The 24932-nt window shown below is 41.6% G+C and overlaps 3 protein-coding genes across 4 annotated transcripts in view; 1 reads left to right on the top strand and 2 right to left on the bottom strand.

Annotated features, from left to right (window-relative positions):
* Positions 1 to 2620: 2620 nt before the first annotated feature.
* LOC136677318 (methylmalonyl-CoA epimerase, mitochondrial-like) lies at positions 2621 to 5366 on the bottom strand. The gene is made up of 3 exons (XM_066654832.1): positions 5321 to 5366; positions 3532 to 3878; positions 2621 to 3229 (listed from the first exon to the last, which is right to left on the bottom strand). The coding sequence occupies exons 1-3, from the start codon at positions 5346 to 5348 to the stop codon at positions 3077 to 3079; spliced, it is 528 nt and encodes a 175-aa protein (XP_066510929.1). The 5' UTR covers positions 5349 to 5366; the 3' UTR covers positions 2621 to 3076.
* A 617-nt stretch (positions 5367 to 5983) lies between these two features.
* Positions 5984 to 11365, top strand: LOC136676861 (U3 small nucleolar ribonucleoprotein protein MPP10-like). Its single transcript, XM_066654128.1, has 11 exons — positions 5984 to 6144; positions 6695 to 7394; positions 7614 to 7789; positions 7886 to 8060; positions 8866 to 9007; positions 9351 to 9418; positions 9518 to 9655; positions 10041 to 10151; positions 10251 to 10358; positions 10511 to 10741; positions 11136 to 11365. The coding sequence occupies exons 1-11, from the start codon at positions 6071 to 6073 to the stop codon at positions 11283 to 11285; spliced, it is 2073 nt and encodes a 690-aa protein (XP_066510225.1). The 5' UTR covers positions 5984 to 6070; the 3' UTR covers positions 11286 to 11365.
* Positions 11366 to 11968: 603 nt separating this feature from the next.
* The window catches only part of LOC136676658 (myotubularin-related protein 10-like), a 33470-nt gene continuing 20506 nt past the window's right edge, over positions 11969 to 24932 (bottom strand). For both annotated transcript variants that reach the window (XM_066653803.1, XM_066653802.1), the window contains exons 7-17: positions 22988 to 23081; positions 22551 to 22698; positions 21920 to 22007; positions 21592 to 21680; positions 20462 to 20592; positions 19864 to 19933; positions 19537 to 19607; positions 19159 to 19331; positions 16828 to 16998; positions 16067 to 16255; positions 11969 to 15842 (exon numbers count right to left, since the gene is read on the bottom strand). In XM_066653803.1, coding sequence (XP_066509900.1) covers positions 15231 to 15842; positions 16067 to 16255; positions 16828 to 16998; positions 19159 to 19331; positions 19537 to 19607; positions 19864 to 19933; positions 20462 to 20592; positions 21592 to 21680; positions 21920 to 22007; positions 22551 to 22698; positions 22988 to 23081 — 1836 coding nt within the window. In that variant the 3' untranslated portion in view covers positions 11969 to 15230. The remainder of the gene's footprint in view (positions 15843 to 16066; positions 16256 to 16827; positions 16999 to 19158; positions 19332 to 19536; positions 19608 to 19863; positions 19934 to 20461; positions 20593 to 21591; positions 21681 to 21919; positions 22008 to 22550; positions 22699 to 22987; positions 23082 to 24932) is intronic.

The raw sequence follows: 24932 nt of genomic DNA, 5'->3' as shown, positions 1-24932 counted from the left end.
AACAGTCTCAAGTTTTTCAGTGAAGACGTTGCTGTATAAACAGCACTATGTAGTAAGGCAGGTACCGTCAAGGTACAGTTAGAACTGAAAGCCTCTGGTGTCATGGAGCACTTTTCAATACCTTTGGGATGAGTTACAGTGGCGTTTGTGATCCAGGACTAATCATCCAGCAGCAACGCCTGGCCTCACTTATAACTTAGTATTTAAATGAAAATTCTCAACGTTTCAGTCTTTAAAGCTTTCCCGGAAGAGCAATTACCAATCTATTTGCGGACAGGAGCTAAAAAAGAAAAACACCACCAAAGCTGCTGTAGACAAAATAGAGTGCAAATAATGAGAAGAAATTCTGACTGCAAATTAAGACTATGGTTAGAGTATGTCAAAACCTGCAGCCTCACTATATACAGTCTCACATTCTTAAATATATGACAGACACTATACTCAGGCTCACACCATTCAGAATATGAGCAGGCCTTAAAACGCCAATTAATTTGGCCACAGCAGACAATGACCCAAGGAAATAGCCGTTGTGGTGCAGTTTGCCAGCTGCAGCACAAAAAGAGATGTTACTGATAAAGATCAACAGAGAAAAGAAAGCAATCGACACACAGTAGACGGAGTATCTACAGAAACAGTGTGACTAATAAGATTAGGACGAGCTGTTAGCATATTCCTGCATTACTGCTCACCAATCTCTTATTCACGCCACTTTAGTTCAGTCGAAATGAGCAAAATCCTCTCTTGCAGCTCCAGAGAAATCAATACAGCCAGAACCGCTGCGGATAACAGTGGACAGGCCGCTTAGAGTCAGTGAAATTAAGCCCATCACCCCTGGGACAATGAAAACAACCTCATTACTGTCCAACTATTCTTACATAAAGATTAATGCAGTTTTGATTTTACGATTTCTTTAAGGAACACGACAAGTTTAAGCTCTTGCTGGGGTCTGTAGGACTTTAGTTCTTGTAATTTTATACAAACTCTTCTTGCGCTTTGATTATTGGATTGAATCTGTTTTCTTTATAAGATCTAATGATAATTCCTACTTAGAGGAGTTTGTATTTCCACTCACATCTCCTTCAGATGTTCAGGAGATTCACTATGATTTGTTTCTTTAAGCTGAGAAGGAAACTGTGTTTATGTTCATTGTTGTCATTTTATGGGCTGAGACTTTACATTCATTCATTCATTCATTATCTGTAAGCGCTCCAATTCAGGGTCGTGGTGGGTCCAGAGCCTACCTGGAATCATTGGGCGCAAGGAAGGAATACACCCTGGAGGGGGCACCAGTCCTTCACAGGGCAACACAGACACACACACACACACACCTACGGACACTTTTGAGTCGCCAATCCACCTACCAACGTGTGTTTTTGGACTGTGGGAGGAAACCGGAGCACCCGGAGGAAACCCACGTGGACACAGGGAGAACACACCAACTCCTCACAGACAGTCACCCAGAGCAGGAATCGAACCCACAACCTCCAGGTCCCTGGAGCTGTGTGACTGCGACACTAACCTGCTGCGCCACCGTGCCACCCTTAGACTTTACATGAATTACAATATATTGAAATATTATGAACTGGACACTGGCAGCAGTCCATCAACTCACACTCACACCTGAGGATAATTTCATGTACACACACACCCAGTCACTCACACACATGTGTAGATAGTGTCAAACACTCACCCATTCACTCACACTCACAACTGTGGACAGTGCCACACAATCAATCCACCTACTATTGTGTTTCTGGACATTGAGAAGTTGTCTGAGCACCTGGAGGACACCCATGCAGACACAGAGAGAACACACCAAACTCTTCACAGACAGTGACCTGAGGAGGTTTGAACCCAGGACCTCAAGAACCTGGATCTGTGTGGCACTGACACGACCTGCAGCGCCACCATGCTGCACTTTAATATAATCCATATATTATTTTCCATGAAAATAAATGCAGGAATTGTGCATTATTCATTACATCTCAGACATACTCAGAAGTAACTGAAGTGAAAAGTGCCGGATCAAAGGTCAGACCGGCGTAAAGTTTTAGAGAATTTCTAAAAAGGTCTTAGCGAGAGCTGAGTCAGGATTCCAGAGCGTTTTCTCCGTCTCGGACTTGCCAAAAGAATCCAAATGTCAAACACGGCTTAAAGCTGCAAAACAGACCCTTTTTATTCCAGCAACAGCGCAAACTTCAGACGGGACCTCAGAGACCACACAGAGAGGAAACTGGCAGCCCACAAACACGGCTCTAATCTCCCTCCTCCAGCTGTGTCCAAGAGGAAGCGGATTTAAGTCGGGAGACTCAGACGGGTAGACAGCGGAGAGATGGAGATGGTCCAAGTCCTTTCTCATTAATACTCTCTCATTTGGAGGAGAGAGAAGCTAAAGTCTGGCCACAGCAGGATGCCAAGGCCTTCACCTTTCACCAACACTCTCTGCCTGGGAGGGTTTTTAACTCAGTGCTGTGAGGAGGGAACGCTGTGGATGTATTTATATAGGAGGATTTAAAATGAAAACTGTGAAAGAAATTAATGCGATTGTCGACCGAAAAAAAAAAAAATAAATAAACCACTCACTGAAAACAACACATTTAATAACAATAACATAACGGATTATTAGAAGACAGTACAGAAACATAATATTATCTTCATCAACTTAAGTAAACTCTTAATTTAAACCAGAATAAAAGTTTAATTACTTCGGGTTTTATCACATTTATTCATTTCTTTTACAATTTGTGAAGTACATCTTTAACTGAAACTCAATGGTCATCCTGTATCCCACATATTATTAAGTCATTTTTAATATTATTCAAATACACTCATTCCCCCTGAATCTGCTTGTTAGAGTTTGTCTTTTAATATGCTGTTAATGTCAGCACTTAATTTATTCAGCCTAGGTATGGAAAGCTGCTACAGAACAAATCACACCATCACACACTCTGTGAAAGAACAAAGGGAAAATATTCATTGTCAGTTTCTTTTGCATCTGTTACAGTAACCTTCACTTTATTGTGATTATCTACTTCAGAATTAGCTTACAGTGGGTGTGTGTGTGTGTGTGTACACTCTATGCTTGCTCTATTTCCACCAGAACACCATCACAGTCTTTAGGGTGGAGAAACATCACTGGTTTTCCATGAGCTCCTATTCTCGGCTCTGGAGAGAGAAGTCTGATTTTTTTTGCCTTCAAATCCTCTATCGCTGCGTTTATGTCATCAACCTACAGCCAGGAGTTTGATAAAGGGATGAACAATGTTATAAACACATTGCAATACAGTACAATGCAAACTGTATTAGACGCTAATGTGATCTTGGAGGTGTGCATTCTGTCAAATATCAATTAAAGATTACACTAGGGTTTGCTCTATGGCAAAATATACTGTTATGACACACAGTACTGATAATTATCAGCTTTACAATACGGATTGTGATATTCTGCTTGAGGGTTTCATAAATGAGAACAGACAGAAAGCATTGGTGGTACCATTTCTATTTCATTTCTCTTTTTAACACTGTCCTCACCTCGATGCAGATGTGGTGCATGCCTCCGGATTTGTTCTTCTGCAGGAAGCTTGCAATGGGACTTTTCTCACCCAGAGGATGTAAAAGCTCCAGTTTTGTGTTTCCCAGCTCCACGAACACTGTATAAACACCATGCTCAGGTAAAGGCACAGCGTCGCTCACCTGAGCTCCGAGCACATCTCGGTACAGAGTTGTGGCTTTCTGCAGATCAGGAACAGCGATGGCCACGTGGTTCAGCCTCCCCAGCTTCCACAAGGCTGAGGGGACACCCTGCCTTAGGGTTGAAGACGAGGAGAACATCCTCAGAGCTGGGGAACACTGCTGAGCACATCTTGAGAGACCCGTCACTGCAAAAGAGTGCAAACACGAGTATTTCAAAGAGTCTGAAGTCTAGAGAGCAATGTTTCTGTATATTTAAAAGCAAGTGTTTCCAGAGGCGTATTTCTATCCTCAGCAAAAATGCCTCAGACTAAATGTCTGTATTTAGTGCTCAGTGGGATGGTTCTTCTCATCACATCGAAAGCTGTACTGGCTAATTTCTCTCTTTATTTTCTAAAAAGGTTTGGTGAATAATTTAGTTTGCTGATGTGTGCTAGGACCTGTCTAAGAGCACTTTCATCATTAAGTAATGCTAATATTGATTGTTATTTATTTATTTATTAACATACAAATGCAAACAAAGTTATTCATAGGGGCATAATGTGAAATGTTTTGCGCAATGGAAACTTGCGGAGTCAATGTTGCTCACAGTGGTGGTGACGTCTGGAAACTGCAATGCCTCTAAAAGCTCTAAAGTGCTTACATTTGATGTTATAACAATAAGTTTCCTGATACGTTTTTCAAACTCTCAGAAAAGTAGGCATTTCTGAAAGACATGGACAAGAGTGAAGGAAAGAGCCATCAGGAGCTCGCCTTCAATAAAACAGTGACATCAAAAATGAAGAAGGAAGTGATGACACTGTTCTCATTGAATGTAACACTTGATGTATAAAATGTTGAGTTCAACAGATGACAGGAGATTTAGGCCTGAAATTTATTTTTTTTAACTCCATTCACAACATAAAGATACATGAGGGAGGGACAGGGACTAAAATTTGCCAGTGAAAAAAATGTTTAAAGTGGCATTATTTATCATTATCAACACTCCACATATAAACTGGTTTACTGCCGGTTGTGGAGATTTAATAAAATAGCACCAGTACTGGAAAGAACACTCAGGTTTGTTTACACCTCAGAAATTCTAAAAAAATAAAAATAAAATTGTGGAATGATCCTTTAAATAGAGGCTTTGTCAAAACGCAATCCACATTTAGGTTCACACATCAATCAAGTTATTACTGCTGAACATGTGGATAACTGTGTTGAATATTTTGTATATTAATGAATATTTAACCATAACTTTACAATGATTTTATCTCTTCACACATTGTCCATTTATCATCTCCACTGACCATACAGGATTAATTTGAAAATGTACAATTATTATTAGTTCCTTTGCCTATTTTGTTACCCCGTGTAGCACAGTTTATTAAGGCTCAAATAAACAGTTGAACAAACGTCTGTATCTGTAAAAGAGCACAGTGTTCCTCTGTGGTCAGGAGCTGAGAGAGTGGAGATTAAGGGCAGAAATGAAGAATTGTCTTTAACTGTTGTGGTTGATGGGTGTATAGTAATAACTGCAAATCAACGGGCAATTACTTAAAATGTCAGACTGAGATGAGCAATATATGTAAACACTACACTCGCCAAAGGCTCGATTTAACACAGACATAAAATTCACATTATTTACCTGCAACCTTCAGCATGGACGCAGCCATTTTTATGTTTTCATAATAAAAGACTTTTATTTCAAGAAATAACTGACCTTCGATGAATTCAGTAAATATAATAATTACACAACTATTTTGATTAAAATTTGATTAAAAACAATGAGAAATTTATTTGAATTGTATTGTATTTGAAATGTTAAATTTTAAACGTTAATAAATATACATGTTAATAAATATATGTTGTGGAACGGACTGTTTCAAAGGGAACGTTTTCACACGGACAGCGATACAGACGGGACGTTTGATTCAGTTTAGCGAACCGTTTATTCAAACGACTCATTTGTATCAAACCCTGATTCGACAATATATTAACTCATTAACATAATTTTTACAACAACATATTCTTTATTCTGCTCCCATTAAATGTCCCACAATTTTATTGCTCGCTGTTACAAAGAATAAAACTGACAAAAACTAAAATACATTGTTTTATAAACTGTAGCTAGCATTTAACAGCTTGTGCTTTACACATTGTACACTGTCAGATACATAGCATTATTTTAATATCCATTTTAATCAGTGTTATATGTTATTTTTCTTCGGGAGTTTTAGCTGAGCACATGAAAGATTTTTTAAGCATTGCGAAAAAGCCAATCGGCTCTGGTTTGATTCAGTTGTGACTGGTAAATCGGCTAGACTGATTCACTAAAAAGAGCCGGTTCAAAAGAGTTGACTCGTTGGGTACTCGGACGCCTGTAGCGTGAGCAGCGATGGCGGCGCACACGCTGGAAACGTGTTTAAGGATTTTAGAGAAGAGCACCGCGCAGCCGGAACAGTTTCTACGGTGAGAGGAACCATTCTAACCGGTCTTTAAAATCGTACTATCCGACCATGCGGCTTATTTATGGGCCGCAGTGTGTGGAGAGTAAAGCTGTTAACGTGGACTGTACCTGAGGTCTGGACCTCCAGCGAGGCACAGTGCAGCACACTGCTTATAACCTCTCTGTGTATTTCACTTCACTGATTATCACAACCATGAACAAGGCAGAAGTGTTCAAGAGGACCTCTGACTGATTCTTTCTTACTCTCTCTCTGTTTAAGTAAAATTAGACCTATGCTAAAGATCAGTGGCTTAATGAGCATTAATGTTGGGGGCAATGTAATTTTTAATGAACAAATTCATATTTCTTTTTAAAAATAATTTCAGCTGTTGATTGAGCTATTGATACAGTGCATCAGTGAAAAATATTCCATTTTGGCCTCAGCTCAATATTTCTCTTTGTGTGTGTGTGTGTGTGTGTGAGAGATAGAGAGAGAGAGAATATAGTTAATGATACAATGATGTTTCAGCCGGTGGGTTCATGTGTGTCTTTCCTTTTCACTTATTCTTACAGAGTGCAGGATGCTTTAGCAACAGACTTAAAGTCACTCACAAAGACCCTGTACGACCTGCACAAGGCCCAGGAGCTGACCGGCAGTAAGGGCAGTCCCCTGGAGCAGCTGGTGGTGGAGAACTTTGATGAGGAGCAGATCTGGCAGGAGCTGGAGTTACAGAACTACTCTGTACTCGAGCATTTCCAGGAGGCAGTGGGGCAGGTGGTTAAAGATGACACATTTAGTCTTTTATTAGACCAAGAAGAAGAAGAAGAAGATGGAGATGGTGACGAGGAGGATGATAACGAGGATTTGGAAGAGGAAGACGAGGAGAAAGAAAACGAGGATGAGGAGGAAGAGGATGACAATGATGATGGTGATGACGACAGAGTAGACAGACTCAAGCCCAAGGCAAAAGCGGCTGAGGAGGAGGACTTTTCCGAGCAGGACTCGGATATCGATTTCGATGTGGATAAGTTTGAAAAGCAAGCCAAGAATCGGAGGAAAGCGGCTCCAAGCGTCCCTAAATCTAGAACTGTGTCAGAGGTGGACGATAAGTTTTTCAAACTGTCTGAAATGGAGTCGTTTCTGGACGATATGGACAAGAGAGAAGGGAAGGAGGGCGTCGGAGAGCAGATAGACTACTTTCAGGAGCTGCCGTCGGATGAGGACGAGGAGCTGACCTTCGACAAACCAGTCACGTCAAAGAGGAATAAGAAGGTGAGGCCACTGTGATCGTCGAGTCTGTGCTGGAGTCAGAGATGTTTAAAATGTCAGTCTCAATTATATTTTACACAGAAAAGCTTTAGAATTTGTGTATAATTGTAAATAGTTTCCTCACTGCGATGTAAACACTCATCGAGAGTTTGAGGCGAAATGCTCAAAAACAGAATAACTTCAGTGCTCTTTGCTCTGTAACTATGTTGTGTGTATTTTCAGACCAAAAGCTCCAGAGAAATAAAATACAAAGACTATTTCATGGATGAAGACACAGCTGAGCGTGAGCCAGATGAGGAAGACGAGTCGGCGGCTGAGGAGGAGGAGGAAGCCGGAGAGGAGGAGGAGGATGATGAGGAGGACGAGGAAGACCTGGATGAAGAGAGTCCAGATTTGGAGTAGGAGACTTTATCCCCCACTTGAGTCTTGAGGATATTATTGTCTTTTTTAGAGGAGTGTTGCTGAGCTGTGTGTGTGTGTGTGTGTGTGTATAGAGCTGATTCCGATGCTGAGGGGCAGAAAGCCAGAGACGCTCTACGGAAAGTGACCTTTGACCTCCCCAGTGACAGTGACGAGGAAGGGGAGGATGTGGAGGACATTTTGGGAGGAAAGTCTAAACCCGCAGATAAAGCCCAGCCCAAGTCGGCGTTTGAGAAAAGACAGGAGAAGGTATGTTTCAGATTTGGTGGAATCCTCTCCAGCACCTTCTTTCACACAGATCTGTAGAACATAACTTTAATATCAGCTTTGGAAAACAGTGTCTACTAGATTCTTTGTTCTTTTATTCAGTATTAAATCAACTCTATTGACATAAATATTGTAAACTACACATTTGAAGAGGTTTTCATTATCAACAATGTTTTGAACATTCAGTGTCAGTGAGTAGCCCAGGAAGCAGTTGTGGGTTAGGAGGAGACCCCAAGACCCCACTTTTTGGCCCGTCCAGCTTCTCTAATCTTTAGGCCACAGCTGTCCTCATAAATTAGCTCCACGTTTGAAATAAAAAGCCCACAATATTCTAGATATTACTTTAATTCCAGCTACAGTCTTGATCCTGTAACGCAGGGGGTGCATGACTCCTGGTGGGCCGCTGTCGAGCACGGTGTGGTGATTTTCCAGCTCAAACACACGATTAATCTCCTCAGGGGAAACACCAAACTTTGCTGGGCTCCAGCACTCCAGGGCGAGAGTTGTTCATCTCCGCTGCAGTGTTTTCTCAGTCTTTTTAGAATAAACTACAGCTCTGTCTACAGACGTACTGCTGGAGTCTGAATCAACAATTGCAGTCTATATATTCTTTTAAACTTAATAAAGAAGCAGTCAGTCCTTTTCTGCAGTGATGGTGGGGGGAGGGGCTGCTCTGTGGACCCTAACCTGTGACTTAAAGCAATTTGATGTAAATGAAATGAACGTATCATTTAAACGAACGTCTGAGCAGTGGTGTAACGGTGTTAAATGTTGTGTTGTCACCCAGATGTCTCAGAAGATTGAGGAGCTGGAGAAGTCAGCTCTAGCGGAGAAACCCTGGCAGCTGAGCGGAGAAGTGACCGCTCAGACTCGGCCAGAGAACAGCATGCTGGAGGAGGACGTGGCGTTTGACCAGGCCACGCGGGGCGGTGAGGCATATCTCTGTTCTGACTGTGCTTTAGAGGGACACTTGCTGATGAATGTCTAGATTTATTATCCATCTCTAACGAGGAGCTAGCTCAGCACCACAATTTGGCTGTTATTATTCTTTAGAGAACGATTCAGCGTCTCAAATATCATCAGTGCTTTTCAGTTACATTTACATAATTACATTTTTAAATATGCTGCACATACAGAAGTGAACTGTTATGTTTTTTAAATATATTTAGTGTTCTAGCAGAGTGCAGTGTAGTGAACATTATAGAGTAAATATTAATTTCTAAAAATCTAAACAGATTATTTGGTACATCTCAATTTGTTTTCTGTCTGAAGCTCCTGCAGTCACAGAGGAGACCACTCTGAACATCGAAGAGATCATCAAACAGAGGATTAAAGACCAGGTTTGTGTAGTTTCTTCTTTGTGAACAGTGAAGCGTTCATGGGCAGCAGGTTCTGTGGTACTCGACGACACTGGATTGTTGTTATTATTGTGTTATTAGGCGTGGGATGATGTCGTGAGGAAGGAGAAACCCAAGGAAGAAGTGTTCGAGTACAAGAAGAGGTTAACTCTGGACCACGAAAAGAGCAAGCTGAGCCTGGCTGAGGTCTATGAGCAGGAGTATCTCAAACAGACCCAGGTGAGGAGGAGAAAGGTTGAAGGAAGTTTCATTTTCACATTCAAATAATATACGTTTAAATGATCCCCTTACGATTCAGCCAGAAGACAAAATGGTGCTCCTGTGAGGTGCAGTGCTCTAAGACCATTGGTCCTATCCAGGATGTAGGACGGCCCCTCTTTCCAGTCAGCGGTAGCAGATTCGCAGCCAACATGAGTGTCTGTTAGTTGGCATATCAATCAGAACCTGGGGTTTTTTCTCTCTAAGAGAGTCGAGCTGTGCAGTGATAGTGTGTTAGCTGCTGTTTGGGGGACAAAAGTAGTTCATAGCAGGTGGAGAAAATGCTCCCATACCTTTTTATGTCCACAAACATTTATTTCCACTGCTTTATTTCTCTGAAATTTAGGAAAAGACAAAAGAAGAGGAGAATCCAGCTCATGTGGAGATTCAGAAGTTCATGGACTTGCTCTTCCTCAAATTGGACGCTCTCTCCAACTTCCACTTCACACCGAAGCCTGTAAGTCTGTGGAACTTTGACTTGAGCTGATTACGATCCCGACTGGCACTTAAATGGTTCTTATCATTCACTGGTTATTCCATGTTCTCGTCTGTGTAGCACATTCCTGAGGTTAAAGTGGTCTCTAACCTGCCCTCAATCACGATGGAAGAGGTGGCGCCAGTCAACGCCAGCAACGCCACTCTCCTGGCTCCAGAGGAGATTAAGGTCTGATCTGTTGTTGCTTCTTGTTACTTTGAGCAAATCATCTGAATAGTGATCTTCTTAAAATGTAAACAGAACTGAAACGAGCAAATTATTATTTCAGCTCTGTCTGAAAACCAACTTCTGTTTTGGTGTGTAACATTCCTTTCCTTCAGGAGAAGAACAAAGCTGGTGATATTCTCGGGGACACTGAGAAGACAACCACTGACAAGAAGCGCGAGAGACGCAAGAAGAAGAAACTGAAGAGGCTGAAGATTCAAGAGCGTGAAAAGAGCAGGAAGCTGAAAGAAGCTGTGAATGGAGGAGAGAAGTCGAAAAAGTCCAAAGCCGCTGTTGCAGAGACTCTCAGGAAACTTACTAAAGGAGGCCAAGCCAAGATTCTTACGGTCAGTGGTTGGTTCAATACATGGTTTTATGGTCACCACAGCATCAGTGTAGTCCCATAACCTACCTGTGTGTATAAAATGGTCAGCAGTAATTTTATGTCTAAATGTTTTGTAATGATATGAGGTGGTTACAGTCTGTTGCAAGATTCTCTACTAGATTTTATCTTCCTTCTTTCCTTCCCCTTCTTTTAAATAAAAAAAATGTCATATCATTAACACCCTTAGTATGAGAGGGGGAAAGAGCCTGTCATTCACTCAATGTTTAACCATGTTTTCTTTAGCTCAACTCTGATCTACAGCCGACGAACCCTTGAATTCAGCTCCATGCCTCTACCTCTCACTGAGCCATACCTTTTTTTTTTTGCTGATATGTCCTCTGTTTTACTTGCGACAGGATGATGGCATGGACAAGGCTCTGCGTTCTTCCCAGTCCTTCTTCTCTCAACTTCAGGACCAAGTCAAGAGCCAGATCAAGGGCAACAAAGACCAAAGCGGCAAGAAGAAGAAGCAGAAAGAGGTTTCTGGCAGCAAGTTGAAGCTGTAGGGTTCACTGTGAAGTTGTCAAATATTGTGTATAGTTTTACTTTAACAATAACTGCCATTGCTTAATGCTTGTCTTTACAATGTCTTGTCATTTATATTAAAATGTTCATATTTAAAGAAAATCAGCTTGTAGATTTTGTCCATTATTTTTTTTCCTTTAAACAATAATCAGCTGCTTTTTAAATGGTTTATATGTTCCACAGTAATGAGCTGTGGGCTTCTTCTGTACTCTAGACGTAGCTCAAAAACAATTTCTTCAGAGTGGACAGTACAGTGATATTTCTGAGAGCTGAATGCAGAGAAAAACACAGCTGCTTTAAATAAACTAAGCTCATTTTATCATTAAAAAGAAAGCACAATTACTGTTGTTTTTATTAGTGTTATAGCAACCTGCTTGGTTTAGTTAGATTTCAGGCCTGTCTCAATTCTTATCCTTAAATCTGAAGCCCTCTTTAAAATACACACTTTTGTGATATTGTTGAATGGTGACCAACAGGGACATAAAGAGCTCAAGGCCCCAGAGCACTGAAAAGAGACTAGGTTTAATAACCACTGGCTTTAAACTGTTGCATTAACTGGTCAGAAGAGGGAGCTAAACCATTGAAGCACAGCAGCTGTTCCATCTGATTTCACAGGGCAGTAAAACCTGAAAAAAATATATATAAATAAATCAACCTTGAGTCTTTCCTTTTTATTAGCAACAAATTGAATCAGAAGCAACACATCTTACACAGTGGCTCCAGGCTCCATAGAGTTGGAAAAGCCTTCAAGGAGTTAACGCAAAGCCCTTCAGAAGCCTGTCAAAGCCCCTCCAAAAAAGCCTGTAACACACACACACACACCTTTCCAGATATGGCTTCCATTCAGAGCTTTGGAATGGTGTTAGGAGTTTAGCCTCGGACGAGAGAACTGGAAAACTCTTAAGGCTTTGCTTAGCATGGTTTACAGCCGGAAAGATGAGAACAGGTCCTTGGACGTCAACGTCATGATCTCAGGAAAGCAAGGCACAGAGGATTAAAGCCAATAACCCTGTCTCAGCCACGTTTGCATATCTGAACAATTGATCAGCTGTTTTGTGAAGGAAAAAAAAAATACTACTCAAAACATGTTGAAAAATCAAGCTCAACCAACCATCATCCTCTCAACACCATTGAGTGCACTGCATTAGTTGTAATCACAAGAATCACACAAACCACTTCGTAACTCATTAATGGGCAAAGAAACAGTACCTTAATTCAAATAAAAAATAAACTAAAAGAAAATTAATACAGTTCTGTCAAATATGTGCTCAACCAAATCCAAACTCAAAGGGCTTCAGTAAACGTTTCTATAGAAGGCTACGAATCTGAAAATCAGGACAACAGTCCAGTTCAAAAGAAGCGAGGGTTTTAAAAAGGGCCCATATCCTGAATCTTTCTTGTAGCTCTCCCCTGAGATGTGGTTTATGTACCAAAAACATTCAATATATCTTTATATGACCATTTTAACCTCTATACATCCCTAGAGATTAAAAAGACTAATGTAGATGCTGTGCCTTTAAATATTTAAGAATATGTAACCAATCTTCCTGACTGGCTGTCCTGTAGTGTGCCTCATAGGGGGATATATGTATAAAATTATCATTTTCACTGTGGTAAAATTTCATGATATACCACCAACGGATATGTTCCAAAAACATGGAAAAATAGGAGCTGCATTAACTTAGAAGTTAAGAATGTGGCAGCTTTTTTTGTATCTGTGGGTTTTATGAACTGGGGACAGACATTTTAGAGTAATGCCAGCAATATTTAAGAATTTGTAACAAAAAATATGATCTACAGCGACCGTGAAGTGGATTAAGCCAAAAAAAGATGATGAAAAATATGATCTGGAAGTTAATCTCATTATAGATGAGTCATTTCTCTGCTCCAGCTGATCCCTGAAAGAACTCTCCATGTAGCTCGTGTGGTGTTGTGCCGTAACGTCAGTGGTCCAAGGGGCACGGCTAAAGAAAACCAAACATCTTTGTCTTCCATTAATTGGATATATATTCAACTGCCCCATCTGCAGTCACTAGATACATCTGTAACTGCCCCATCTGCAGGCACTAGATATGTCTATAACTGCCCCGTCTGCGGGCACTGGGTCTACCCATAACTGCTCTGTCTGCAGGCACTGGGTCTACCCATAACTGCTCTGCCTGCAGGCACTGGGTCTACCCATAACTGCTCTGTCTGCAGGCACTGGGTCTACCCATAACTGCTCTGTCTGCAGGCACTGGGTCTACCCATAACTGCTCTGTCTGCAGGCACTGGGTCTACCCATAACTGCTCTGTCTGCAGGCACTGGATGCGTGGAAGTGCCCCGTCCCACCTCCAAAACTGCACTGCTCATGACTAAGTCACAACCACTGCCATAAATGAACCCACAATCTTGGAGAAGCCAGGAGAAAGTAGAAGGAGCTAAAGGCCACTGGTGTGACTCTTTAAAAAGGTATTTATATATACACCCCCATCAATACATTTAAAAAAAATATATAATAATTTGTTCATGATATGGGCCCTTTAACAAAACTAGGAAGAAACAAGTGCTATATTTTACCAATAGAACCCTTTATCTAAAATCTCTAATTTCTAAACTAAACTATTATAATGTTTATTCACTATGTGCCTGTCAGGATTACTGTGCACTCCTCTGCTGCACCCAGTCAACCGGCTGACGGACAACAGCAGGGTTCTATCAGACAGGTCCAGCCTGCGTCAGAGATCACTGAGGGTGCACAGTTATTACCTGCATTTTGGGTTAGTGTGGGGAATCCCTGACATTTCCCACATAATTCACAATTTTGGTTATTACTTATTCATAACAAAGCTAGTCAGGCCTTTCCAGAAGGCCCTTTGAAATGTCTATAGAACTATATACTCTATTACTATACACGCTAAAAGTAAAATGTGTTAAAAAGATTTTCAACCACAGATTTAATTACAGTCCTACTTTCCTTATGATATTGTCATACCTCCAAACAACCCAGGACAGGGGGGGGGGGCAGTATTGGCAGCTTAGAAAAGGTGAAACGATATCAAACATCAGAAAATTAATGTACGGATTCACCCATACAGAAAACCTTGTGCAACAAAAAAAAAACAAAAACACACAAAATAAAATACAGTGCATGAGTGGACACATTTTTAAGCCTGGACAACAGACTTTAGTAAATAAAACTGTAGCAGCCCAAGACAGACCCAAATATTCAGTCTTTGTCCACCCTTGCACAACAATTCACCACCATGGCCTCACCCACAGGCAAGCTACAATTTACACTGTCCTTTTTAATAGTCCAGACACTCCGACTCCTTAAAGACTGACCAGCGTTCTCCGACTAAACCCAAACAGAGGGTTGGTGTGCCCTAGCTGTTGCGTGTACAGTGGGTGTTGTGGTCACTTATAATCTAGAAAGATCTCCCCATACACAATGTCCTAGAACATTGTCCCGACATGTTTGAAGTAAACTGATAAACAAAAAAAAAAAGCAACGTGAAAAGAGAAAGCAATTCAAAACAAGGTAAATGAGGGACATATTTGAGAACAATGTGAATGAAGGAGATGACAGCAGAGACACTAGAGTGGCCTGGAAAAAGACTCTACTCTTCTGTGCATGCAGCAATTTGACTTCCCACTGTTGTACCCACCGCTACTTTTTAAAATTACAGTGTATTTACACTAGATCAGTGGTTCTGAAACCCAGTCCATGCCCTACACAGGGTCCCCAGTACTGGACTTCAGAGTGATTTTGGTTAAGTGTAATCTAAACAGATTTATATCCCCTCAACAAAAGCAGTCACTGCACAAAATCCTTGACCACAGCTATGGCACATCAACCAAATGTTTGGCTTTCTCTGAGTTGGTTGGGGTCAGCGTTCCCTGGCTGTTTTGTACCATGGGCACCTGCAATTCTCCTGTCGTGATTTCAGAGACTGTCATTGGCCAGTGTCTCAGTAGACAGCCAGATTTTGGCTCCGTTGAGAAACTTTGTGAGAGGGGTTCCCAGGATGCTGCGGCGACACAGGTTCCCCACGGGGGAGAAAGGGAAGGATGAGCTGAGGTACTCTGGAGGAGTAGAAGACAACTCACAAGGTGAACCTGCTTTAAAGTACATTCTGCTGGGCTCTGTCTGAGGGTCACTGGGGGTTAGGGCTGGAGTTCCTCCTCCTTTGTACTGCCTCAGCTGGTTCTGGAGCATTTCTATTTCATCAGCCAGCACTGAGAGCTTGTGGAACGTGGTTACAGATCCACCGTGGGGGATACGAGCCTCAGGAACCCAGCGAAGGAAGTACAGCTTCCAGAAAGGGAGGTGCGAGGGCAGGAGCTGAGGCAGAATCAGACTCTGTGGGTCGGCCGGCCGAGAGAGCCAGTCCTGTAAGAAACGATCGGTAGGGCTCTCCTGCTGCTCGCGGGACTGAGACAAATCCGGCCGCAGCCTCGGCATCAGAGAGTTACGCCTCGTCAATGTGTCATGGTCAGCGAGAGAGCCGTTCCGCAGCATCGAGGGAACGCCTCGCAGTGTAGAGCTGTAGTTTTTCTGCCAAAGAGAAAACATGCATCTTTTAAGGACAGGGTTTAAAGAAGGGTGGACAATAATTCTCCTCCTACTACTTAAAAAAACCAATTCCTGTTTACACTATATCTACATTTTATGATGAACCACTAGAAGTGTTCAAAATGACTTAAAATCCCATAACACTAAATGTATTTTAAAGTTAGGATGTTTATAAAATATTCTTGTTTGTTTCTACAAGGGCTCACCTTGCTTCGTTTGTGTGCGAATGTCCGCACTGTGCCATTGTGCACACAGGGGGCGCTCTTGCCCACATAAAGAGGGTTGTTGAAGAGGGCCTGGTCTTTCAAGCTGAACTGCTGAGACCAATCCCAAACAGGTGGGAAACGCAGAGACTGGTCCTTTCCCAAAGTGATACTCTTACTGAGGGCAAAATCCTGTTAGGGGAAGACGAAGAAATAATAACTAAGATCACGTTTAACCCTTTATGATTCAGGTGCATTCAAGCAGGCAGAAACGTGCTCGGGAGTTCCAAAATAACAGCTTTGGTCTGTTTATGTCACATTCATCTTTTGGATGACTTTCCATATAGAAATGAACATGAATTCTTATTTTTTTTAATCAACAAAAAGAAAGTTGAGGACAATCAGATCTGAGAAAAACAAGGTATTCAAACACTATTAAATACTATTAGCAACTATTTATATTTAGCAAGCCGTGCTGAGGGAGAATTCATTTGTGAGAAAGGCGCTAATGTCCTGTTACAGTCTGAATTATCTAAGCATTTTAAATTATATGTTATTGCCTGTCGATAGTTCTGTCCCTTTTTCCCCTATTTCAAAATAAAAGTGTCTCTGGGCAGTTTCAGCTGTTGAAGTAATTTCTTAGAATAATGGAACAGCGCTTAAGACGTGGGGAGAATTGGGACACCAATTGGACGAAAGTCTTGTCAGAAATGATAACGGGTGGTACATCTCTGTGTGTTTAGATTGTAATTGAACTGTCTCACCCTGCTGTGTTCTGCTCTCTGTCTAGGGCAATTGAAGAGGAAGGTGCTGAAGACAGGAACCCACATGCTGTCACTCAGCATGATCAGGTACATCTCAGTGAACTCAAAGGCTGCTGGATACTGCTCCATCAGCTGCCAGACGCAGTTCAGGAACAGCAGGAACAGAGGAGACTGCAGAGGAGGGAGGAGAGAGGTTAAATATTTTCCTGCAATTATTGAGATTATTTTGCTCTTCTAAGGATTAATAACTACCATGAGGAGTTTAAACAGATGTGCTGTATCAGGGAAAAAAAAAAAAAAGAACTATTTAGGCCAAGATTTCACAAACAACTTGGGAATGTTAAAATTCAGACTCAAAATGTAATCTGGTCTTTAACACCATCTTATTAAACAAAATCCTTTAAAGAAACCATTACAGATGTGATTATGTAAAATACCATCTGTGCTACCTGTGATGTCAATGATAAGCTGCTGTTCATGCAGAAATAAAGACAATAAGAGATAACATTTTTACATTTATTTGTGTTAGGTTTGCAGTACTGACCAGGAAACACCCTTGGTTCAACCTAATTATCAGCTCATTATCGAGATCTTTATGATTCAGGTGTGTCAAAGTAGGACGAAATGTAGTGCAAATATTACCTAGGACTTGAGATAGATCTACTGTTGGAGATATGTCATCTGTTACTGACTGCAAGGGTTTTTCCCTACGCAAACTGAGTCTCATTCCCAACAGATACGCAAACTTAGTAATAACTATCAAGTCAAATGAACTTGTGTGAAAAGGGAAGGCAGCTCAAGAGGCTTCACACCTGGGTACAGTAAACCAGTCTTGTGTCGCTTTTCCACTGCATGGGTCCGGCTCTACACGGCCTGACTTGACACGGCTTGGCTCACTTATAGCTTGTCTCTTTCCCACTGGCAGTGCTCCCCCACGAAATGGAGTGGATGACTTCACAAAACCCAGTCTCTCAAGAATCGCTGCCGCTAAAAACCACAACGGTGGCGGTAAAGTTAGGTCTTGGTTACTCATTGTGTATTTGCGTGTTGTTTTAGTTTTTTGGACCTGAACACAGCTCCGCACCCCAGTTCTCACGGATCAGTTTTCCTTGTTGTGCGTTCACTGGAAATTTGTCTGCCATCGGTCCAAGAAGCATATAAACCTCTTCAAAACACCTCGAGGTAAAGTTACGAGTTACCGTTGTGAGTTTAATAAAAATAAATGTGCTGGATTTGAATGAGCTCTGCATTTCATGGTGATTGGCATGTCTCTCTGGCCAATCAGCTCTCTGCAGGGTTTACACCTCACCATTTAGTACCTACGCAGCACGGTTGGAACCCGAAGTGAGCTGAGACTGAAAACGTACCCGTTTCCAGGGACCCGGTTTGGCCAGTGGGAAAAGCAAAAGAGCTGTGCAGAGTCGAGTACAGTCATGTAGGTTCTATGCAGTGGAAAAGCGCCATTAGTTTCCTGGTGCTAACTAATGCCTCTTTCAGATATGAAACCTCTGAGAATTTCTAGAGAAACTGGAGTGCTGGGTCCAGTGTTTTTTCACACATGAAGTGCACAGTGGGAGATTTTCCGTGTCAGACGTGCTCTCACAGCAGGAAACTAAACACATGCTTTAGGCGTGGCACGGCACCTGTGCAGCACATGTAGGAGAAACTCCGGAACAGTCCGCACTCAGTTCGCACAAGCGCTGGGTAAGTCCAGGTAATGTCCAAGATGAATGCTGCGGATGGTCATGTAATCCACATGATAAACTAGAAATGTTTGAGCTTTGTGTGAACATGTGTGAAAGATGCATAAACTTCAGGGCTTTTCACATCACAAGCAACAACTGTTCATGCCTCAAATCTTTTAAAACAGACAGACAGAACGAAACGTGAGCTTAAACCATAGGGTATTTCCTCAAAATGAACACCCGCCCACCAGCTTTCAAACTGAAACATTTTCAGTGACCGAGGTCTTGTGAAATCTCAAAGGAAAAAAAAAAAATAAATAAAAGAGCACACAGTCCTTCAAAAGATGGTTCTCTGCATTTTATATATATTCTATTAGTGGCACATTATACACTTAAGTACTAGCTGTACTGGAATTGAAGTCACCAGTTTTGCAATCTGAGAGACGCCAGCGAGAGGACACCTGAACTTAGTGGTGGGTGCTCTTCCTTCTTTATGGAAACGGACACAATGAGATTGGGAAGCAGTTTTTCAGCTGCCATGTGAAAAGCCCTTGTGAACACTGAAACAAGACCATGCTACACATATGCAACCCTCAACCTGTCCAGGCTGATTTGCTCATGTCAGAGTTCAGGAACACACTCCTACCTCCTCTTTGTCGTTCTTCTTCAGATGGTTGCAGCGGTCGAGGAAGCGATGGCCAGCCATCACCCACTCCTTCTGCACCAAACCCTGAAAACCTGATAGGCTCCGGCAGTGAGGGTCACACATCACCTGAACCAATGATGAGATCACACAGCTCAGATCCCTGTCCACCTCTTCTGCAGAGACAAAGAGAGAGAGAGGAAAGGGGAGACAGATATTTTTTTAATGGTTTGCACATATCTTTATGCTAGGAAAAAAAAAATTGCAAAAGCTTATGAAAACCTCTAAGCACAAGCTGAGGGCTGATGGGTCTGATGTTTGATTGCACAGCAATGGAGATTGATAGAGAGCAGGCAAAAAAAAGCCTAAAGCATCTCTAACCTTGCAGGATGACAGAAGCTTGTTTCCCCTCCAGCATGTAGACTATCTCCACCGCATGCTTCAGAAACACTCTGAAACAGATAGATATAAGACAGTTTAGCTTTCACTGAAATCTATTTGTCCACAAAAATACACATGAGACTCATGAAAATTCAGCTTCTACAACAGATAAATTTAGGGTTTTAAACACCCACCATCCAAATGTCACTGATGCTGGCAGCTGAACTGACTCATCCAAATAAGAGGGAACAAAGCAGCGATGCTGCCAGCATGAGGCCAGGAGAGAGCCAGCTTGTCATTTGGCCACAGTTTGGTGTTTATTCATACCTGACATACTCCATCCATCGTGAACTTTCCATGGACGACAGCCACTTTTCCTCAGACTCCTCAAAGGGATCTGCGCACAGCCAAAACATTTATACCAGCTATCACAGGTAAACACAGGTTGAAAAAGTCAATAAACAGTTCCCACAAGAAAAAATAGACAGTCACAGGAGTTTAATTCAGACCTAGTCAGGGTTTCAAGAGTTTTGTGGACTTACGTTTTGTTGCATTTCCCTATTCTTAGCAAATAGGAAAAAATACACTGATTCAAACCGTACTTGGTGGAATATAAGCAGTTATTTAATAAAGTACAGAGAAATGAGTGAAAATTATATCCTGTGGTAATCTACTGCATGTTAGAAGTGTGGCAAAAAACACTGAACTGTTCCTTTAGTGGGGTCAGAATAAGCTGCTTGAGGTTTTCTGGGAGGAGGGACCACAGTGAACAGGCAGAGAAGGAATAGCATGTGGAGACACTGGTCAAGGACAAAAGGTTAAGGATTTGAATCGCCAATGGATTCAAATCCATCTGTTTTGAAAGGCAAACAGTCAGAGTAAACAGAGAGAGCTGAGAGTTAATTCAGGGTGTGATTCAACTCACCAATCACACAAATCTGCCGCAGCTTCACCAGAGCCGCCTGGATATCCTGGATGTTCGGCAGACTCTTGTCCAAGTCTGTCTTCAAGACGTCGCTGCGTAGCGGGTGGCTTTTCATTATTGCACTGCAAACCCTGTCAAAATCCAGAAAATAGCTGTTTTCCATCCGACATATAAGCTCAACTTTATTTGTAAAGCACTTTAAAAACAACAGAGGCTGCAACAAAGCTTTTAAGTAAGTACTAGCTGTAATAGAGTTGAAGTCACCAGTTTTGCAATCTGAGAGACGCCAGCGAGAGGACACCTGTACTTAGTGGTGGGTGCTATAACTGTTCAATTAAAGCTTTTTAATGAAATACAAAAACAAAAAATCATATTTAGGATCATCAGAGAAATCATATGCTGGATTTTCTGTCGATGCTTTGTGTTTTCTTGGTTTTGCTGTAACTGCTTTGTCTGGGCCTCAGACAGAAAATAGGACAGTGTGCATCTCTGAGAAGCTTTGGCATCCCCTCTTGGTTTGTTGTGCCAAAAGATCAAGTGATTGAGCTGACAGGCTCTTTGGAAGACTTAAAATAAATTGAAAACAGACACTTGCCATGAAAAAGCAGAGGATGATGAATTCGGACTTCCTGCATTCCCACGGTCCATTATCCAAAATCTGCTTTATTTATTACATCTATTCCACAGAGTTAGTGGAATATGAGGGACGATGACAACTATCTTTTTTTTCTTTAGTGTCATCCACAGCCTCGGACAGCTCTCCTCTCTATAGCCCTTTCACATGTGCACTTTAAACTACAGTAATTACTCAAAACATGGTTAAGTCTTAATGCAAGTCAAAGTCCCTGGAGACTGATGTGGCAACTGCCTGGCGTGAGTCCTAGTTCCAAGAAATAATCGGGGAGTGATAATGAGGAAGCGAAAGCCAAAATTCAATTCAGCAGTTTCCTAAACACTTACACTCACTGCTAAGGATTTCATTAATTAACCAAATCAACTTCACTCAGCGATTGCATTTTCTAAAGGTAGGCAAAACAACTGTGCATTATAGGAAATTAACATATAAAAAAAATGACACATTAAATACAAAATATCTGGTTAAATACTACAAATCTACTGTGCTTCCATACCTTTGATCTAGCTTCCTTTGCTGCTGAGGCTCAGCGATGACGGACATGCGAACCAGGGCGCTCCCATTGGGGTGGTTCCAGCACCATAACTGAACACACACACAAGCATTTTTATTTTTATAAATACAAATATTACAAAACACATCTGTCACATATCTAGTCTGTATTTCATTTTAACAGCACAAACAGACAAAATACGTCAGCATGGTTACCCCTCACTCTTTTACTATGACATTAAAACGTCAAGCACTTCATAATAAAGAACAGCAGCAGAGGCAGATGTAGAGGCAGTCAAGCAGATTTCTCCGAGGTCACAGTGAGAACTCACCGGGATGCGCTGAGATTGAAAGTAACAGGCGTACTGCTTCAAGTCCTGATCCGCCAGTGAGGACGGGACCACAAAAAACTCTGGGAGACTGGGGGAAACAACAGGATTTTGACAGTTAGTCAGATTTAGAAGGGTACAGCATCACAAACAGAAACAAATTGATTGTTGATAAAAGATACTGTTCAAGAAAAACGTATCCAGTGTGATTTCTCAATTATTTTCACAAATATAATAAACATGTACTTAAATATACATACTATTATATACTTATAACATAATAAGTATATTACATATGGACTATAATCAAGTGAACATTTCCTGAGAATTTATTTTGTCCAAAAACTTTATTCCAAAAAACATCAAAGGAGCTTAAATGGTTCACTCAAATCTATGCAAAATAATGAACTGATGTTTTTAAAATCACAATGGAGATTAAGCAGCAATTTATAATCACATCCGCACAGAAATTACACAAACATGTAACAAGGGCCTTGCTTAAGACAGTGATGTTGTTTTGATTAAATAAAGATTAATGTGCCAAATGCAAGACTAAGCCTGTTCTCCAGCCCCTGGTAATCCACAGTGCTGTTTACAAAATGGCATGTGGTACAAAGTGTGCACACACACAAACCTGGGAGAGATCAGATAGTCCTCATTGATGGAGCACACTCTCCACTCTGAGGCTCCTGTGCGTTTGATCTCTCTGTCCCAGTCAGAGGAGCAGTCGAACAGAGGCGTCTGTAACCCTCCTCCAGGGTCCACGCCATTCACCCTCTCACCTGCACACAAAATGTATAACATATAACATGTAAGTGAGGGTAAATTCATCATTTCCTCTTTAATTTTCTATTGTTTTATAGGTCAGTGATGAGTTTTTCTTACTATGTTTTCAGTTTGTACTGTGCTCATTTAAATATTTACGTGATAATTCGTAACCACATTAGATTTATATTTTTTATTGGAATCCTAAAATGTATTATGCCTTAATGTATATAAACCCACATCACAAAAAGGGGATGCAAGTGTTCACATACTCTGTGTGTGTGTGTGTGTGTGTGTGTGTGTTACCTGATGAGCTGTAGAAGCAAGTGCCAACATACTCAAATCCAAACAGTAGCTGGGTGTCTGCTGGGTGGGAATAGTGGCCGATGGCGAGACAGACCTGAAACACAGACACATCACATGAACATACACAGAAGAGCCTATAGGAGTGAAAAAAATGAATACCCACATCCACATTTACAGGGGATTTTCTTGCCAATAAACAGATTTGTTTCACAATGACATTAATTTAAATGGAAAAAAATACTTAAGTTATGTAACAAGCCCAAAGAGAAAGAGAAAAATGTGGGGTTTTCCTTTTGCTTTGGAAAGATGTTTGAGAGAATTAACAATCGAGAGAAAGAACGAGAAATACGTTGCAAGAATAATTCAGGAACGTACAAATGTTTTAATATAATGCTTAAGTACAGTAGTAGAGTAACACCCACAAGCCGAGAAGGAATGAACTGCAGATGTAGAAAGCCGTGAAAAATAGCGGGATATATAACGGCACCGAGACAAATTCAGTAATGTCTGAGCGTGGCTGACAGAATCATGGCAGCTAAAAGTGGAACAGCTAAAACAATACTGATTTATATAGCAGCATTTAAAAAAGGTTCCTTTGCCCTCTGAAGCACTTCGTCTCTTTTTGAATCTGCATGTCTGGGGTCTGAATACAATGCACATTTATTAACCGTTCTTGCAAATTAGCGATTTGAAAAACGGTTACTGAACAAGACAAAGGCCATGTTTGTAAAGTGACCTCTGAGCTTTTTAAATGGCTAAATTATATCAAATTAAATGCTGATAATAATAATAATACATATGGCCAAAATAAAACAAGCACTTATACATATACACATTTTATAATTAGCAAGGCACATCGCAGTCATGATGAGGAGCAATATAATGCTCCCCTAATACAGACAGCAGGCTTTCAGAGAGCTGCAAAGCAGAGCTGATCTGTAATGGAACAGAAAGAAAACTCTGTATAGAGGAACTATTGCTCTGGGGATAAAGTGGCTGAGAATGGCGTGTGCAGAGTTTGGTGCTGGTGGCAATGGAACAAGATCGCACAATATAGTCATTCAGTTCAGGACGGAGGCGAAGAGCGACTCTGTGTGTGTGTGGGTCCATGTCAGTCTGCTGTGTAGCTCTGTAATTTCCTTCTGTATAATACACTATTACAGCTTGGCTTCAATCCATCTGTCACAAAGGGAAACTTGGAGCTCCCAGTTTTAGCTGCGCTGTAATTACACTCGGCCCCCTTCACCAGACATGGGAGGCATGATTAAATCCTACACCCTCATTCCACTCAAGTACAAAGAACACACACATCTTAAAACAGCTGTGTTAACAGAGCCAAACTAAAAACATCAAGCTGGTTCTGACAGGTGCCTCTGCATTTATGTTTTCTAACCGTTCTCTAGCAGTTACCTGGGAGCTTAAAAAGACAATGGATAAGAGACCTGTTAAAATGTGGTTCAATACTAATATTACTTTTACTGGAATAATTTTGTTGTATTAGGGGCGGCATGGTGGCGCAGCAGGTTAGTGTCGCAGTCACAGCGCTCCAGGGACCTGGAGGTTGTGGGTTCGAGTCCCACTCCGGGTGACTGTCTGAGGAGTGTGGTGTGTTCTCCCTGTGTCTGCGTGGGTTTCCTGTGAGTGACTGTCTGTGAGGAGTGTGGTGTGTTCTCCTTGTGTCTGCGTAGGTTTCCTGTGAGTGACTGTCTGTGAGGAGTGTGGTGTGTTCTCCTTGTGTCTGCGTAGGTTTCCTGTGAGTGACTGTCTGTGAGGAGTGTGGTGTGTTCTCCCTGTGTCTGTGTGGGTTTCCTCCGGGTGCTCCGGTTTCCTCCCACAGTCCAAAAACACACGTTGGTAGGTGGATTGGAGACTCAAAAGTGTCCGTAGGTGTGAGTGAGTGTGCGTGTTGCCCTGTGAAGGACTGGCGCCCCCTCCAGGGTGTATT

Source organism: Hoplias malabaricus, chromosome X2 (genome assembly GCF_029633855.1).
Source record: "Hoplias malabaricus isolate fHopMal1 chromosome X2, fHopMal1.hap1, whole genome shotgun sequence".
Taxonomy (NCBI): domain Eukaryota; kingdom Metazoa; phylum Chordata; class Actinopteri; order Characiformes; family Erythrinidae; genus Hoplias; species Hoplias malabaricus.
Note: the sequence above shows the minus strand (reverse complement) of the source record. Positions and strands in the feature narration are given on the sequence as shown.

What these genes read in the sequence shown, in the direction of transcription:
- LOC136676861 (XM_066654128.1), top strand. Translation starts at nt 6,071, where the DNA reads ATGGCGGCGCACACGCTGGAAACGTGTTTAAGGATTTTAGAGAAGAGC. An exon ending in TTGAGAAAAGACAGGAGAAG is followed by an intron (nt 8,061 to 8,865) that starts GTATGTTTCAGA and finishes GTTGTCACCCAG; the next exon opens with ATGTCTCAGAAGATTGAGGA. An exon ending in TGACCAGGCCACGCGGGGCG is followed by an intron (nt 9,008 to 9,350) that starts GTGAGGCATATC and finishes TTCTGTCTGAAG; the next exon opens with CTCCTGCAGTCACAGAGGAG.
- LOC136677318 (XM_066654832.1), bottom strand. Translation starts at nt 5,348, where the DNA reads ATGGCTGCGTCCATGCTGAAGGTTGCAG. An exon ending in GTCCATGCTGAAGGTTGCAG is followed by an intron (nt 3,879 to 5,320) that starts GTAAATAATGTG and finishes ACTCTTTTGCAG; the next exon opens with TGACGGGTCTCTCAAGATGT. An exon ending in TGCACCACATCTGCATCGAG is followed by an intron (nt 3,230 to 3,531) that starts GTGAGGACAGTG and finishes TCCTGGCTGTAG; the next exon opens with GTTGATGACATAAACGCAGC.